We start from the raw sequence: 15669 nt of genomic DNA, 5'->3' as shown, positions 1-15669 counted from the left end.
GCCGGTGCTCACTTGTTTTTCCCCGATCTGTCACACTGTGTTCAGGAGAATTGGCACTCTGTCTGTGTGACGCTAGCGCCCATTGGTTTTTCTCAGGCATAATCCCTACCATGCATCAACTGATTATTTTCCCCTCCTGCACTCTGCTTCACCTGCTGATGATGGGCAAATATGGCTGCTCGCTCATGAGCTATGCATTTCAATGAAGCGCTTGTCAGGAGCCAAGGCCCTGCCCACTCAATATCGCTCACCGCCTCGGCCCCGTCCTTCCAGGGAGCAGGGCACTAAATTGAATTTTCTCTCCAACTCATGAGCTTCATTCCTCAGCCGTCAGCAGTTGGGTGACACCCGCAGTCGGTGTCAGGGACTCTCATTACTGACCCCATTCACACCCGGTGCGATTGAAGAAAAATCATGTGGAAAATCCAGAATAATAGTATATATGAAACTAGAGCTGGCTAAAACTGTTACCACAATAAATTTGATCAACCTCGATATTTATCATCGTATTGGATTTAGGGTGCGAGTTAAGACTGACGACACCAAATCTTCACGACTCTTGAAAATAATATTTATCATCAGGGTAAAGTATATGGTTTTGTGCGGCTGTTTTATAATAGTTTTGTGAAACTATTGGAACGGTACAAGATTTGGGGATTGAGGTGAAATGAAGGATATATAAGATGAGAGTTTGGGATTTCAGCTTTTATTTCCTGCTATTAAACAACATGCAACATACAACCTTTTGCGTCAGACCACTAAATTGTTAGGCGAGCAAAAATATAGGATCGGATTATTCTCATCGACATCAACAAACTTTTTTTTTTTTTGTGGTGCTTTACCAGGCTTTCACCACAGCCTGTTTCAGTTGTAGGTTTCTCTCTTCAGTCTCGTCTTCAGGGGGTGAAATGCTGCTCAACGTGGTTAAGGTCTTGTGACTTGACTTGACCAGTCTAAACCCCCCGATAAAGTCCTTGAGTTGGCGGTGTGTTTTGGATCGTTGTCTTGCTGCATGCTGAAGTTCGTCCCGATTAATTGGGCTGCATTTCTCTGTAAATTGGCAGACAGGATGTTCCTGTAAACGTCTGAATTCATTCTGCTGCTCCCATCATGACTTATTATCAATAAAGATTAGTGCGCCTGAGCTTTCTCTACACTTTGACATTTCCATCACATCAGTAGAGGTTAATCTCGGTTCCAGAACTTTTGTGGCTCATCTCTGTATTTCTCTGCGAATTCCAGTCTGGTTTTCTGATTCTTACTGCTGACGAGTGCTCTGCATCTTGTTGTCTGGCCTCTATATTTCCGCTCTTGAAGTCTTCTTCGGACCGTGGATTGTGATCCCTTCACCCCTGCCCTGTGGAGGCTGCCGATGACGTCACTGCCTGTTGTTTTTGGGGTTTCTTCACAATGTTTCTGTCATTAGCTGCTGTTGTTTTCAAAAACAAATGAATTGCCCTTGCTGTTCTAATAGTTTCGAAGAGGACTGTATGAACACGGTATACAGAAATAATATCCAACTAGGGTTTGGTCATTTTATACTCTATGCAGAGGTGGACAAATCATAATTTCATTAGCTAGCCCACATGACAAGCGATCACTCCGAAGCACTTGTCCTGGCTCGTGATTTGGTTGCCTAGAAACCTAACTGCAAAGTGGTAACTGATGTAATAACCCAATGTAGTTCGATTAAGTGCATTACAACCCACGGAAGGGAAACAAATAAGTATAAGAATTTTCCAGAAAGGAGACAACTTTAGTCGTTGTAGTCTTCTGGAAAGCTTGTTTACACACATGAGAGAAAGTCATCAGGTTCGGCTGTGAGCCGTGGCATCGAACACTTAAAGCTTATTGTGACTTGGGTCTGGCTAGAGCTTTTTTTTTTTTGTAATCTCGATGCGTTTGAACGTGAAGTGATTTCCTGGTTAAAAACCAATCCAGACTTTGGTCACGATATCTACAGTAACTCGATTCAGCCATTTCACAGTCTATAAACATTCAGCTGCAGGATACTGAGAGAGCTTTCCACCTCAGAAAGTGCTGGAACAATGCTGGGACTTTACTCTTAAGAAGCCGCGTGAACCCTAGATGTTGACCCAAGGTCTTACTGCATTATGCAGCCCTTGTGCGCAAGTGCAGAAGGTCTTACTGGTTCACAGGATTCTCGCATTAGTTTAGTTCCCAGGTGACGTTAAGCATTCGTCTTTCAATTTTCCGTGATCAGCTACTGTAAATGGATTCGGCCTCGGTAGTCCTCCTAATTCGCCGCGTGAGCCGCCTGGAGGATTACTTTCATCTCGACTGTTTTACGTCACAGTAGGTTCGGCGTCATTTTTTTTTTTATCATTATTTTTTTTAATCTTCGGTTTTTATGCTCAGCTTTGAGCTTGAGTGCGTCCTTTCCATATCTCTGCTGTCTAAAACACCCCCCCCCCCCCCCCCCCCCCCCCCCCCCCCGGTGTATATTGATCCTGTTCGCATTTCATTACCCATCACCGTTCCCTCATTCCTGTGAAAGTGTCTGATTATTCCGCCTCGCTGGAAATAAAGAAGTAAACCTAAAGGAATTCAACTAATTTGGTGTTTATGATACGTGGAGTATCCAAACATGTGCGTTCCTCATCGCCGCAGTGTTGTTTTTAACGTAACTTTGATCGGAATAGCTATGCCGTACCATCCCGTTTTGCTAAATTACCAGTTCATTTCATCATTGTTATTTCAGTAGCAGAATGTGCTGGAATTTTATCAGCTAGCGAATGCTGTTGATGAAATTATAACTCCGCTCCTCCCGTCTCTATTTTGACGAATTCTAGTCAGGTTAAGACCTCCTCTTGCTTTACCTTGAGCAGTCACCAAGACATACATGCTAGAATTTGATTAGTAAATGCTGGGAGGCATGCAGCTTGTTGATTAGAACTGTACAAGGACTGCATGATGATGGTGTTGGATGGCTCATTGCCTACCAACCCCCCCCCCCCCCCCAACCCGTTTTACCTTCCTTCTATCTTTTTGATCACGTTTCTGTCTTAGGTCCTCGTCGCCTCTCTCTTTTCCTCCCTCGTGATGGACTCGTGTGCTACTCACGTCCTTTCCAATCTGGGAATCTTCACATTTACACACGAGTTAAGATCAGTAGAGAGAAAGAAGAGAGAGAAAATGAATGACTTTCACTGCAGTGGGTGCACATTGCTTTTGATGTGAACGGTTGTTTACTCTATATTTGTCGCACATTTCCCTCAGTGCTGAGGTGTGATTAAGCAGTGTAGAGGGACCTCTGGCCACCACAAACACTGCATTTCAGCAGGAACACCTTAATTCATCTCTGCTGCATTCAGCATCAGCCAGTGACCTTGTGAAACGTGCTCATAGAGCTGCATTCTGTTCTGACTCACACGAGGATATACTTTGTAGAAACCAGTATGGCTTCAGAGATGAAGAGAGGACAGGGGGATAAAGGTCAGATGTGTTGGTCCAGGAGGGTTCCATCTATTCTGTCCTGGTGTTTCTCCAGATCCTGATATTTGTGCCTAGTGTACGTGGCCGTCTGTAATTATTATACTATACCGTTATACTCGTCAAGTTTCACACTAGGGTTGGGCGATAGACTTAAAACTGTTTCATGGGATTATTTGCAGTAGCGATATAGATGATATGAAAAGAGTAACGTACAACACTCTCTTTTTGACGTAACTCGATGCTTTCTCCTCGCACAACTTCTGGCTTTCCTCATATTCTGGTCGGTGGTTCTGCTTGAGGAGTGGGGAGCAAATTCGATTCGCATTTCCACCCGTCGTTGATACGAGATTCCGACGCACTTTACAAACCGCAGTCCGTTTGATCCGCATCCGTTTCCCAACCTCTTCCATGTCACGGCGGAAGCTCAGTTTTCGGCGATGAATTCTTCCTCCTCGTCTAAGATCGGATCTCCGCTTTCTACCATGCTTGTTCTCGTCCTGCGTGCGAGATGCCCGCGTTGCGGCACGCAAAAACACGTCATCGACTATACGGTCAATATCGCGGGATGACGCTCTTATCACGGGGAGTCCACGGCAGTTCTGGTGCGAGCAGTCTTTAAAGCGATATTCTCAAATTCATGTCAGTTTTTCTTAGGTTATACTTTTATTCAAGTTGTTGCTGAAGACATAATTTCTGATGGGGGAAAAAAAAATCACTAGTGTGCTCGGTGCACTAGACGCTACTGTATATGGTTGATATTTATTTATTTGATTGACAATGGAGTCTATTTCAGACTAGCAGCGACTTGTAAGCCCTGCAAGAGAGAAGTGGAAAGGAACTTGAGACACTGGATTTTTATAAAGGTATCACATTGTGCATGAAGCAGAGAGACGGGGCCATAAAGTGGACAGTATAGCATTCTCACCTCTGCAATATGAAGAAAACAAGTCCAGCGTCACGGTTATTGCTCTGTGCACCATCACTCTTCTGAACTGGCAGCATGATTCAGTCACTCTGAGAGTGTGTCTGGAAAAGTCTAGAAACATCAATCCTGCTTCTCCTCAATTCTGCCAGGCCTGCCTTCCAGTGATGCACAGTCTCAGAGGATTAACCCACTCGCTCTTTCTGTTTTCATCTAAATGGTGTTATCCTGTTATTCCTCTCTCTTTCTCTGTCGCTCTCTTTCTCTCTCATCTCCCTTTCTCCTCCTCCTCCGTCTTCTTCATCCCACAGTTTAGTTTTCAGTCTCCGTCTTGTGGTCAATTTCAGCTGTAATTTAGCCTCTGAAGTGCACCCACTCCTCTTGACACTGGCTTTTGGAAAATTGGCTATTGATGCTTGCAGCACTTCTTCACTTGTGCTGAGGCAATTTTGCACGGCTGTGTGGATCACCGTTCTCCCCGATGCGCCATGAGTGACATGATGAACAGCCCGGGGCCCTGAAGCTTTCGGCGATTCGCAAAAAAAAAAACGGCCGCAGATGATGGCAGTGAGGTGCCAGAAATAGGTTCTTTCTCTTACTGGATTCTCGGTTGATGGCGCCAGATAAAGCAGCCATGCTGTTTTAGTGCACTCGGACATGTTTACGTATAAAGATACGTGTCAGCGGGAGACGGCGCAAAGCAAATATTTGTTTACTTGTCTGTCTGATCGTACGAATCGCTCACCAAATGTTTCTACATCTATTTGGCTTTTATGCAGCGATTGTATCCTTTCCTTCTAATGCTTCCTAGCTTCTCGATCTGCATTTCTATACAGTTTTCCAGGGCTTTTCTTCTACTCAGTGCTATACAGCGAGCATGCATCTAAACATGCTGAATGTGCAAACTAGGGTTAATCTGCGTATGCACTTGATTAATCAATACGTGGCACAGCACATTTCTCTGGTCGTTCCGTTTGAATCATGGGGTTTCCCCGAAAGACAACAGAGGCCAAATCAATTGGGATGTAGAGCGAGCGATTCTGTTTGAACGGCAATAAAATAAACGTATTAGAATCATTAGCAATGCATCTCATTCGTCGCTCACAGGTCGGGGCTCACTATAGCGCGGAGAAGGAGAAATCCGTCGACGTTAATAAATTCGAACGGACACGACTCTGAAAATGCTTGTTGAATTTCGTGAGTTTGATCTGGCTGATATGAGAAAGGAATAAGGAGTAGTCTCATAGGGCCAAACATGATCTCTATGGAAAATACAGTTCTGGAGCTGCCAGAGAAAAGTGGAAAAATCAGCATATGTGTGGGTGGGTGGGAGGGAACAGACATATGGTCAAAAGCTAGTGGACACCTGACCAGCAGACCCATATGTGCCTTTTGAACATCCCGTTCCAGATTTCGTCCTCCTTTACTGTTATAATAAGCGCCACTCTTCTGGGAAGGCTTTCCACTAGATTTTGGAGTGTGGCTGTGGGGATTTGTGTTCATTCATCTACGTGAGCGTTAGTGAGGTCAGGTGCGGAGGTCTGTGGTGCAGTCGGCGTTCCAGTTCATCCCAAAGGTCTTCAGTGTGGTTGCGGTCCGTGCTCAGCCCCATGGAGTTTTGTGCACAGGGGCATCGTCATGCCGGAGCAGGTTTGGGCCTCTTGGTTCCAGTGAAGGGAAATCTTAACGCCACAGCATGCAGAGACTTTCTATATAGTCGTGTGCTTTCACCTTTGTGGCAACAGTTTGTTGAAGAACCAGATATGGGTGTGATGTTGGCTGTCCATGTACGTTTGCCCGTATCGTGCGGTCCTAATCCTGACCCTTGGTTTTTCATTTCTGAGCCAATCCAACATCTTGTTGAAGAAGCTTAAGTAGGGGCAGCGATTGCAAACGGCGTGCTTGTCAACATTATCATCAGCCTAACAGCACTCATGGAGTGGGTTTTTAGAGGGACTGCCTGTGGGTGTAGTTTTGTTTACACTCGTTTTTGCTGCAATTCAGTATCAAGTTTAAACAAAACAAAAAAAACAGTCTCCAGGCTTGTATGCTCGTTAGGGATCATATTTGGCCCCAGGAAACTAGTGAAGGGAAGAAAGAGAACAAATATAACACAAAGATGCATAGTTAGTGTAGTTTTCCTAAACACTATAGATATATCTTTTATTAGTAATCCCCCCCCCGGCCACATGCAGTAGTTTATTATTATATAGTACCCATGCTTCTTTGTTTCTTGTTATCAGTGTTGATCATATTTTTCTCTGTTGTGTGTTGACAGCTGGGTGCAGAGTTTTGGTCATGAAGGCCTCGGACTTCTTCTGGACATACTGGAGAGGCTGCTACACAAAAAACAGTAAGAAAATAGTGGTTCTTAAACAGGGGTCTGTGGAGCGTAGCCGAGGGGCGGCAATTTCAAAAACTACATACATTCATATCTATTTATTTGTCTATCTATTTATTTATTTAAGTTTAGTTTTTTTTGTATTCCAGTGATGTAAATAAGCTAGCCGTCATCAAAAGCATTTTATTTATTCTCGGATTCTTGTACTTATTGTATTGGTCGCTTAAATTTAACAGGTTTAATCCAAACCTCGATAATTTAAAAGCAGGTAGGCCTGTGAATAATGTACGACGTGAACCGAATGTAATTTGTTGGTGGAAAGTTAAGGAATAAAAAAAAAAAAAAAAAAAAGTTCTGCTGCTCTAACAAATAGCCGGAATTTAACCGCGCTCATTTAATTAAGGAGTTTAATATAAGAATTATTGGATGTTATTGGAGTAATGCAGGTTTAGTCTAGCTCTCTAGTTCTTACATGTGTGCTTTTTCTTTTTCTGTACTTGCTGACCGTACCTATTTCTCTAATTTACAGCCAAGAGAAGGTTGATAAGAGGAGTCAGCACAAAGTCATCCAGTGCCTAAAGGCTTTCATGAACAACAAGGTAATACCATGAGTGAGCCTAGGACAATTTAGCCATCGCCTATTGGCGGGACTGGTTTTTAAAGTCATCTGAAGGGGTTTAAAGCCATTTAGGAACATTGTCTCATTCTGAAAAGGACGTCTAGTGGACCTTTCATTTAATACACAACCACAGTGCTAAACTAAAATAATCAGCACAGGTTTGGATTATTCATTTCTCAGCTAGTCTAGATTGATCGGGGGGGGGGAGCGTATGTATGAATGCAGCTCATGAGTCGAGCGCCCTTGTCCTGTTTCATACAGCAGACTCCTGCAGTAGATTTTCAGTGGAGTCTGCATTCATTCATCTTCAGTAACGACGTTATCCTGGTCAGTGTCGAGCTGTCGTGAGGCGGGAATACACCTCGGATACACACACAGACCGCATCGCATACTGATTCTGTCAGTTATTCAAAAGCTTAGTTGGGATTGATCATGTAGTAAGGTTAAGAACATTTCAATACGTTCCTGCTTGGACATGTTGATTCTTCATGCTGAAAACCATCCATATCACCCATGCAGGCTAATTAATTGACAGAGTAAAACAAAACAAAACAAATAAACCCTTTACTGAGGGGCAGATTGCACGTCGGTTAATGGGTGTGGTGCAGCAGACACTGGGTTTTGGAATGAGTAGGGTGCATCACAGCACAGTAAAGTGCATTAAACATTAATGCCTCTGTTTATTGGATGAGAGAAGTCTGAATAGTGTGCATATCATAGACTGTACTTGACTGCCCTGGCTAGTCATTTGTCCACCCTTGTGCCTCATCAGTGCTGGATTTAGCCTGCTTTTGGATCAGAGGCACCGCAATCTTTGCTGTTTTCATATGGACAGAGCTGATAAGAGCCAAGCTCCAGAGGAACGGGGCATCTCACTCAGGAGGGGCTTCCTGGGCATGGCTGTTAGACAGGTCTGGAGGGGCATTTAATGATTTGGCCACCTCTGTTAGAGAAACCTGATAGAAGTGGGTCTCCAGTGGGGCTTCTGATGTGGTGCAGTCTGAAGAGTCTGCATCTCTCTCTCTCTCTCTCTCTCTCTCTCTCTCTCTCTCTCTCTCTCTCTCTCTCTCTCTCTCTCTCTCTCTCTCTCTTTTCTTTTTCTTTTTTTTTTCCTTCCTGCCCTAAACTGATTCTCTCAGCCACACAGCAGAGACGGAGATGACCAGCTGTTTGGCATGTACTTGTACGGCCAAAACACTTGAATGGGATTGATTGGGTGGAAATCGATGACGGTAAACATGTTTCTTATTGTGTTGAGTTGGAGAGCTGAGCGGTCAGAAACACGCTGAGGTTAGCTCATATGCCACAAACAAGCTTCTGGACATTTTCTTTGTAGACAGTCTGCCACATTGTTGTTTTTTAAAATTCGATTAGACCTCGTGCGCTCGGATTTATTAACGTCTCATTTAAGCTAATTGATGTATTCACCAGTGCCTCACAGAGAACACCGGCCATTTGATTACATCAGTATGCATCACTGTATTATGCAAAACCAAACCTTAAAAAGAAGGACAAATTAATGAAAACACTGAACACTATGTCTGGGTACTTTCTATTATATTTCTCAAAGTCCTTTAAAAAAAAAAGAAACTCATTTGAATTGTATTTTATTTTTAACGATTTAGTAGTAATGCATTTATAATTTCATACCACAGCCAGAGCGAACATGAGCAATACCGTGATCTGCTTCTGTAGCCGCTAGACCACTTAATGAGGGAATTGTCACTTATTCTCTTAAGCAAGGGATAGTATAAGGAGAGACGGTCATAATTTTATCAGACACTGCTTATTAAATAGTTGTCTTCTTGTTGTTGGACACACATCTAGGGGGGGAAAAACATCACACATTCTCGCTTAACCCAGACCTACAGAACTAACACACTGTTGTGGTTATCACATCATCAGTTAGTTCACTTGCTTAAAAAATGTAAAAAAAAAAACAAAACTTTTTTTTTTCTTCTTCTCCAAACCTTTTGGGAAAATGACCCCAAATGGACATAATCCCCAAGCCTTAACCACCCGACATTTATTAACATTCCAGGTTTATAATATGGGACTACTGTAACATTTGAACATTTTAATATGTATGTATCATGCGCATCTGGGGTATCTTAAGTGGATCAAAAGTTTACATACACTTTGTTAGTATTGGGTGGCGTTGCCTTGTAATTGAATCAAAAGCTTGAGGTCGTCTTCCACAGAATGCATTTGTTTGAATGTTTTGCCCATTCGTCTTTACAGAACTGCTCTAACTCAGTCAGGTTTCTGTGACTCCTTGCTCAAACACTTATTTTATGCGAGTCAGGTCAGGGCTTTGTGATGGCCACTCCAGTACTTTTCAGTTTGTTGGCTTTAAACCATTTTGTTTCAGCTTTGGAGGTCCGTTTAGGATCACTGTCCTGTTGGAAGATCCTGTTGTGACCAAGTGTAACTTTCTGGCTAATGTTGTGAGGCGTTGCTTCGGTGTTTTCGGTTAATCCTCATTCTTCATGATGCCATCTGTTTTTTGAAGTGCACCTGTCTCTTTTCATAAAAAACACCCCCACTGCCTCCCCCGTTTGGATGACATTGGGAAGTCGCTCTGGATAAGGGCGTCTGCCAAATAATGTAATGTAATGATATTCTTTGGTTTAGAAGCCTCACTGTTTTTCCTCTGTGCATAGTGCTGATCATTATGAACAAACAGTTCAATATTTGTTTCATCTGACCAGAGAACACTCCTGCAGAAGGCTGGTGATCCCCTGCCATGGAGATATAAGCCTCTTAATGGTTGGCTGCTTTAATTCCTGATGCCTCCAAGTCCTTCACCACTTCCTTTATTGTTGTCTTGGGGTTATGTTGAACCTTTCGGACATAAGTTTTGTTCATCCATGGGAATTAAACGATGCAGTGTCTGGGTGGTCCCAAGATTTCTATATTTGCATACAACTGATTCTACAGATGCTCATAGTACCTTTAGTTGCTCCCAAGGAGAAACTGGGTTCGTGGAGGTCCACGTTTTTTTTTTTCTCTCAGCGATCTTGTCTGAGTTATTCGGGTTTTCTCATGGTATCAAGGAGAAAGATCATAAATACGGCCACAGATACACGCCTGATTAACTCCAAATTATGACAGTTGGCCAATCAGAAACCTCTTAAAGTCAGTACATTACTTTCTGGAATATTCCAGACACTTTAAAGAGAGAGTTAATTTGGTGTATGTAAACTTTTGCGCCACTGTAATTCTCATATAGTGAATTAAAGCTGAAATAAGATGGTCTTTAATTGATTGTTCTAAAACCAGCTCTAGTGTGAACAAAGTAGTGGAAGTGTGGTGGAAAACTAATTGAATTTAGCGCTAGGCTGTAAATAGCATTTCTTTATTCAGAGCTCTTTGCCTACATCAAGTGACACAAAGAACATTGTGGAAGTCTTTTGATAAACTCGCGTTAGACGGCAGACAGTACTACTTGGGATTTTAAAACCCTCTCTTTATGCTACGCTCTTTCTGACACGCTCACTCCGTCCGCCTTCAGCATCCTGTGTAATCAGGTATTGAGTGTTATTTACCCACAGGCCCATTGCCACTCCAGAGTTCTCCTGCCATCCTGCGGCATCCTGGGACGCATTCCACACACACAGTGCCTGCCAGCCAGGTGTTCCCACCCAGCTGGCTCTCTTTCCGGCAGAATTAAGACAAAAAGCAGCATAACATGTTTTACAGACACTGCTGCACATAAACACCCTCGTACAGCTCAATCTGCGCACTGGCTGCGAGGATGTTTTCCTACTTAAATCTGAATAAGAAAAATGGAGGAACAGCTGTTTCGAGTGAATTGTTCTTACCTTTATGTACGTGAGTAACCGCTTCAATTATCAGATGGTCACAAGAGCTTTTAGATTCGACTCTGCAAATCCTATTGTGCCATTCAAAATGCTTTTATTCCATCAGAAACGCAGATTGAGCGATAATTGAAATGTCTGAGTACTTATTACGTTTTACGTCCATGACGATTTTTAGCCGTGTGACTCATGCAGACATGATTTGCAGATTAAGTGAACTGCCTTAACAAGTCAGTCCTTGTCAGCACATTCACAGGATTTAGTCTGTTCCTCTGTTTGATGTTCTCTTTGACTCCTTGGCTTTCTCTGAGGAGTCCCGACTGCTATTGTCATTCCACACCATGGACCATTTGCAGTCTCGTGTTCATCCACCTCTACACCTCTCTCTCTCCCTTTCTTTTCTTTTCTTTTCTTTTAGTCTAACATTTGCATATCCCTGATCGCATTTGCGCTGTTGTCATTATTCCAAGGACGGCACACCAGGCTACCAGGCAGCACTGCCTCCAGCCCGATGTCCTTGGTTTTTTTTTTTTTTTTTTAATTCTCTCTTCTACTTTCTTTTTTTTCCCTCTTTCTTTCTTTCTTTTTTTTTTTTTTTAAAGACCTGTCACCACGAATTTAAAACTCTAGGTAGACGATTTCCATATTCATATTTTTAACTAAAATTCCCACTTGCATCACTCATTATGCCTCCCAGCAGAGAAATTGTCACGTATTTGATTTAAATGTTGGGGGAATTAGGAAAAAAAAAAAAAAGTCTCTTGATATATGTGTGAAAGACAAGAAGTGTAATCCACGATCAGTTAATTTAAGCACATCTTATGCTTTTATTAGCTTGAGATCGTGTATGTCGTCTCACAGCCACGTCTGTGAAAAGGCTGCCCGCTTGGCTCGCTAAAAACACGCGCATCTTACATGTTTCAAACGCTAACAAAGGGAGCTAAGGATCTAACGGAGCTAACGGAACATATCATCCACTGCCGTTGTCACTCAGCATCTTCCCCAAGGCTGAGTTCTCTGCCGTGTCCTTCATCATATATGCGCTACCTCTCGGACAAATTATCCGTAATTATGGTCTCAACTTTCATTGTTATGTAGATGACATTCAGTTATATGTGAGTGCAAATTCAACCGCAGTTCCCCGACAACAAGTCTCCTGTCAGTCCAGCGATACCTGTGCTCACATTATTCATTTCTGACCTAAAGCTTTGGAGAAATTAGAACATTCTTCTATTAATCCAAGACAAAGAAGCCATATCGGTAGTAACCGTCAAATCTCAAATATCCAAGCTCTCTGATTCTCCTTAGTAATGCTGCCCTTCTTTCTTAAATATCACTGAGGCTAAAACATTAGTTCGTTCATAGTGTCATTAGCTCATGTACTCATTCAGCATGACTCATGGCTGTTCAGTGCAAAATTAAAAAAAAAAAAAAGTATTTTAATAACCCGAGATATCTTTGAACGGCAGTTTAAGCAGGTTTTAGAATGTTTTAAACTGTCACGTCTTAATTTTAAACCCCATCCATATGTATATGGATATCTTTGACATTTTTATCTCGAGTTTAAAGAAAACAAACGCACACGAATAGCATTTTTGGAAATATCCGTCTGAGCGAAAATGCTGAATTCCTTCGAAAACACGCACATGAACACTGCAAGAAATTAGGTAGAGTTAATATTTCATAAACTGTTACCTAAAACATCACAAGAATAGTGCTGCATTCGGCTACGGGTCGTATCGACTGGGACGGACCAGAGAAAATGGTCTTCTCGACCCCAAGTTCAACAAGTGAATGTCAAATCAACGTGTCTGCTCGCAGCATCAACAGTAAACACACTAGCACCACTTACCTCCAGGTTAAGCCATATACAGTGTACAAGTAGTTTGTGTAGGATCAGTGAACGCACTATTACATGTATACATACAGTATTAGGTTGTTAGATCTATAACACTGACTATACAGTTCACTGTTTCAAGGAGGAACATATGCATCAGTCGTAACAGTTAGCTGGCTAGCTTGTTGCTAACAAAAGACGAACATGGAGACATCCATGTCTCCCCCAACCCATTTTGTAGCTTGAACACGTGAGGTTAAAACCGGTGTCTTTCCAACCTCACACTTCTGAGCTAAGTCAAATGCAGCAGAATTTTAAAAGCTGGGTATTGAGCAGGAGAAAAGGGGAGACCAACATTCATTAATCTCCAGTAAGTGGTCAGGGTCAGAGGATGGCCAAAAGTGCTAAAAACAAGAAATGACACGCACAGCGATTCATATCTGTGGCCTGACGATGAGGAAGAACCACTGCTTAAGGTACAATTGGGTCGCATCGGTAATCTCTGCCTGCAGTGCGGTTTGTAATAATGAAACAAAGCAAAATTAAACTGCGAGCAAATAAGAAGCGCACAAACTAACCACCTGATCAGTAGCCTGCAAATGAGAGCTACCAACCTTGGTTAAGGGCTAGGTCATACTGGCTTATACTTCTGTTTTTGCTGTCCGCGCTCTGCCATTGTAACATGAACAGGGCGCACAATTAAATACCAAACTTCACTTCAGAATGAATGCACACAAAGCAAAGTACTGAATGTGAAAACTCTAAAAAACTCTACTTATTCCCGGGTTATAAATCACGGATGCTGTACAGCAAGGTTGGCCATTGCAGATTTTCTCCAAAGTAAAACAGCTATGAATGTCACATATGAAGTATTTAATAAGCCTCTACTATCTCTGAAGTGCAGGCTTTATTTTTTTTTTTTAAAGTATATATATATATATATATATATATATATTTTTTAGAGGGAAGCTTTAACCGCCCTCTTCGGCTCACAGATGCTCGTCCTTGGTTAACGTGAGTCTGATTGATAGGGGAGAGAGTAACGCCGCCCCTCCCACCCAGACAGCACGACAGCGGTGGCATCGTCAGGATTTGAACTCAAATCCCAGGGCATGGCTTTTCTTTTCCACCACTTTAAATTTAAAGCCCTGAACGGGGTTTAAGTTTAAAGACCAAATGAGATCATATATAATATGTAATCTGCCCCTAGACCGCTTGATACGTGGAACAGCTAAAACACAATGGGGGGGACAAAAAGAAAGAAATGTGGCAATTTACCTGAAGATATTAAACTGGAAAGTCTTTTCCACTGTAGTTATTGATAGCTAGGTGATGGCTGCTAAGATGGCTGATGGGTGATGTAAGATAAGGTAAGATGTTCCTTTATTGATCCCCGTAGGAGAAATTCAAAAAGATATTCCTCTGTGTTGTCAGTATGGACTGGAGCGGATCCTCGGGGAAGAGAAGAGCTTGGCACTGCTGGCCCGAGCTATGGATCCTCATCAGCCTGCCATGATGACGGACGTCGTGAAGCTGCTCTCTGCCATCTGCATAGTGGGAGAGGAAAACACGTACGTCCCTTTAGTGACCATTTTGTAACCATTTTGTCTTGTGTTAACTTGGTCTTACCTGTGTAGTGACACATAAATTATACATGCAACTATTAAGAGTGTACAGATTTTACATGAAATAATTAACATGCCATGGCTCAGGAACTGGAGCTGATACCATTTTTTATTTATTTTTTATTTTTTTTAAAATGCACCATGCATTCATTCTTGGTAATTCTAGTTGCATATGTACAGTATGTCTAAATACATTTTAGATTTTAGAGACACCATATGAAAGTGGGTCCTACATCTAAAATAATAATAGTAATAATAATAACTGTGTTATTTAAAGCTATGTCGTAAACTTAAAGCCTTCTGTAATGACAGTTGCCCACTTCTGCGTCATACATAAACAAAATAAGGAAAGAGCATGTTCTTGTGAGTATCATCATGTCAGTGATTGGCTTGCAGACACAAGCTGAAAGTAAAGCCAGCTTATTTTCCATCAGAAAAGTACTTTCATCACTGGTGTTGTGTTATGCAGCAAAGTGAAATTGTTGCATTCGAATGAAATGGAAATAGATGCGACTGGCATATAATCGAACCCTGGAAAGTTACACACTATATGGTAAAAAGTTTGTGGACACTTGACCGTCACACCTGTGTGCGCTTTTGAAACATCCCGTTCCAAATTCAGTCCCCATTTACAGTACTGTTATAATAAGCTCCACTCTTCTGGGAAGGCTACAAGAGCGTCAGTGAGGCCGGTCACTGTTGTCGGGTGAGGAGGTCCGGGGTGCAGTCGGCGTTCCGGTTCATCCCAATTAAAATAAATTAAAAAAAAGAAAACAAAATCTAAGATAAAACAAAGGCAACCTGAGGAAACACACAATACAGTTTTTAAATGATAATGTAGCAAGAATGTAGCATTGAAGCAAGAAAAGGTTATCTAATGCCAACTGGGCCTGTGTGAAAATGTATTTGCCCCCATAATGACTAATTCCACAAATGTATATGAAACTGCATTCATGATGGGGTTCAGCTGGACTCGACGCAACCAGGCCTGATCACTGCAAACCCTGTTCAATCAAATCAACGCTTAAATAGAACTTTTCAACAGCAT

At 42.2% G+C, this 15669-nt stretch overlaps 1 protein-coding gene across 3 annotated transcripts in view; it reads left to right on the top strand.

The window, feature by feature from the left end:
• diaph3 (diaphanous-related formin 3) overlaps positions 1 to 15669 on the top strand; it is a 361935-nt gene that overhangs the window by 109734 nt on the left and 236532 nt on the right. For all 3 annotated transcript variants that reach the window (XM_053683159.1, XM_053683158.1, XM_053683157.1), the window contains 3 exons: positions 6657 to 6731; positions 7249 to 7318; positions 14431 to 14567. In XM_053683159.1, the coding sequence (XP_053539134.1) occupies positions 6657 to 6731; positions 7249 to 7318; positions 14431 to 14567 (282 nt within the window). The remainder of the gene's footprint in view (positions 1 to 6656; positions 6732 to 7248; positions 7319 to 14430; positions 14568 to 15669) is intronic.

The sequence above is a fragment of the Ictalurus punctatus genome, chromosome 10 (genome assembly GCF_001660625.3).
Source record: "Ictalurus punctatus breed USDA103 chromosome 10, Coco_2.0, whole genome shotgun sequence".
NCBI lineage: Eukaryota > Metazoa > Chordata > Actinopteri > Siluriformes > Ictaluridae > Ictalurus > Ictalurus punctatus.
Note: the sequence above shows the minus strand (reverse complement) of the source record. Positions and strands in the feature narration are given on the sequence as shown.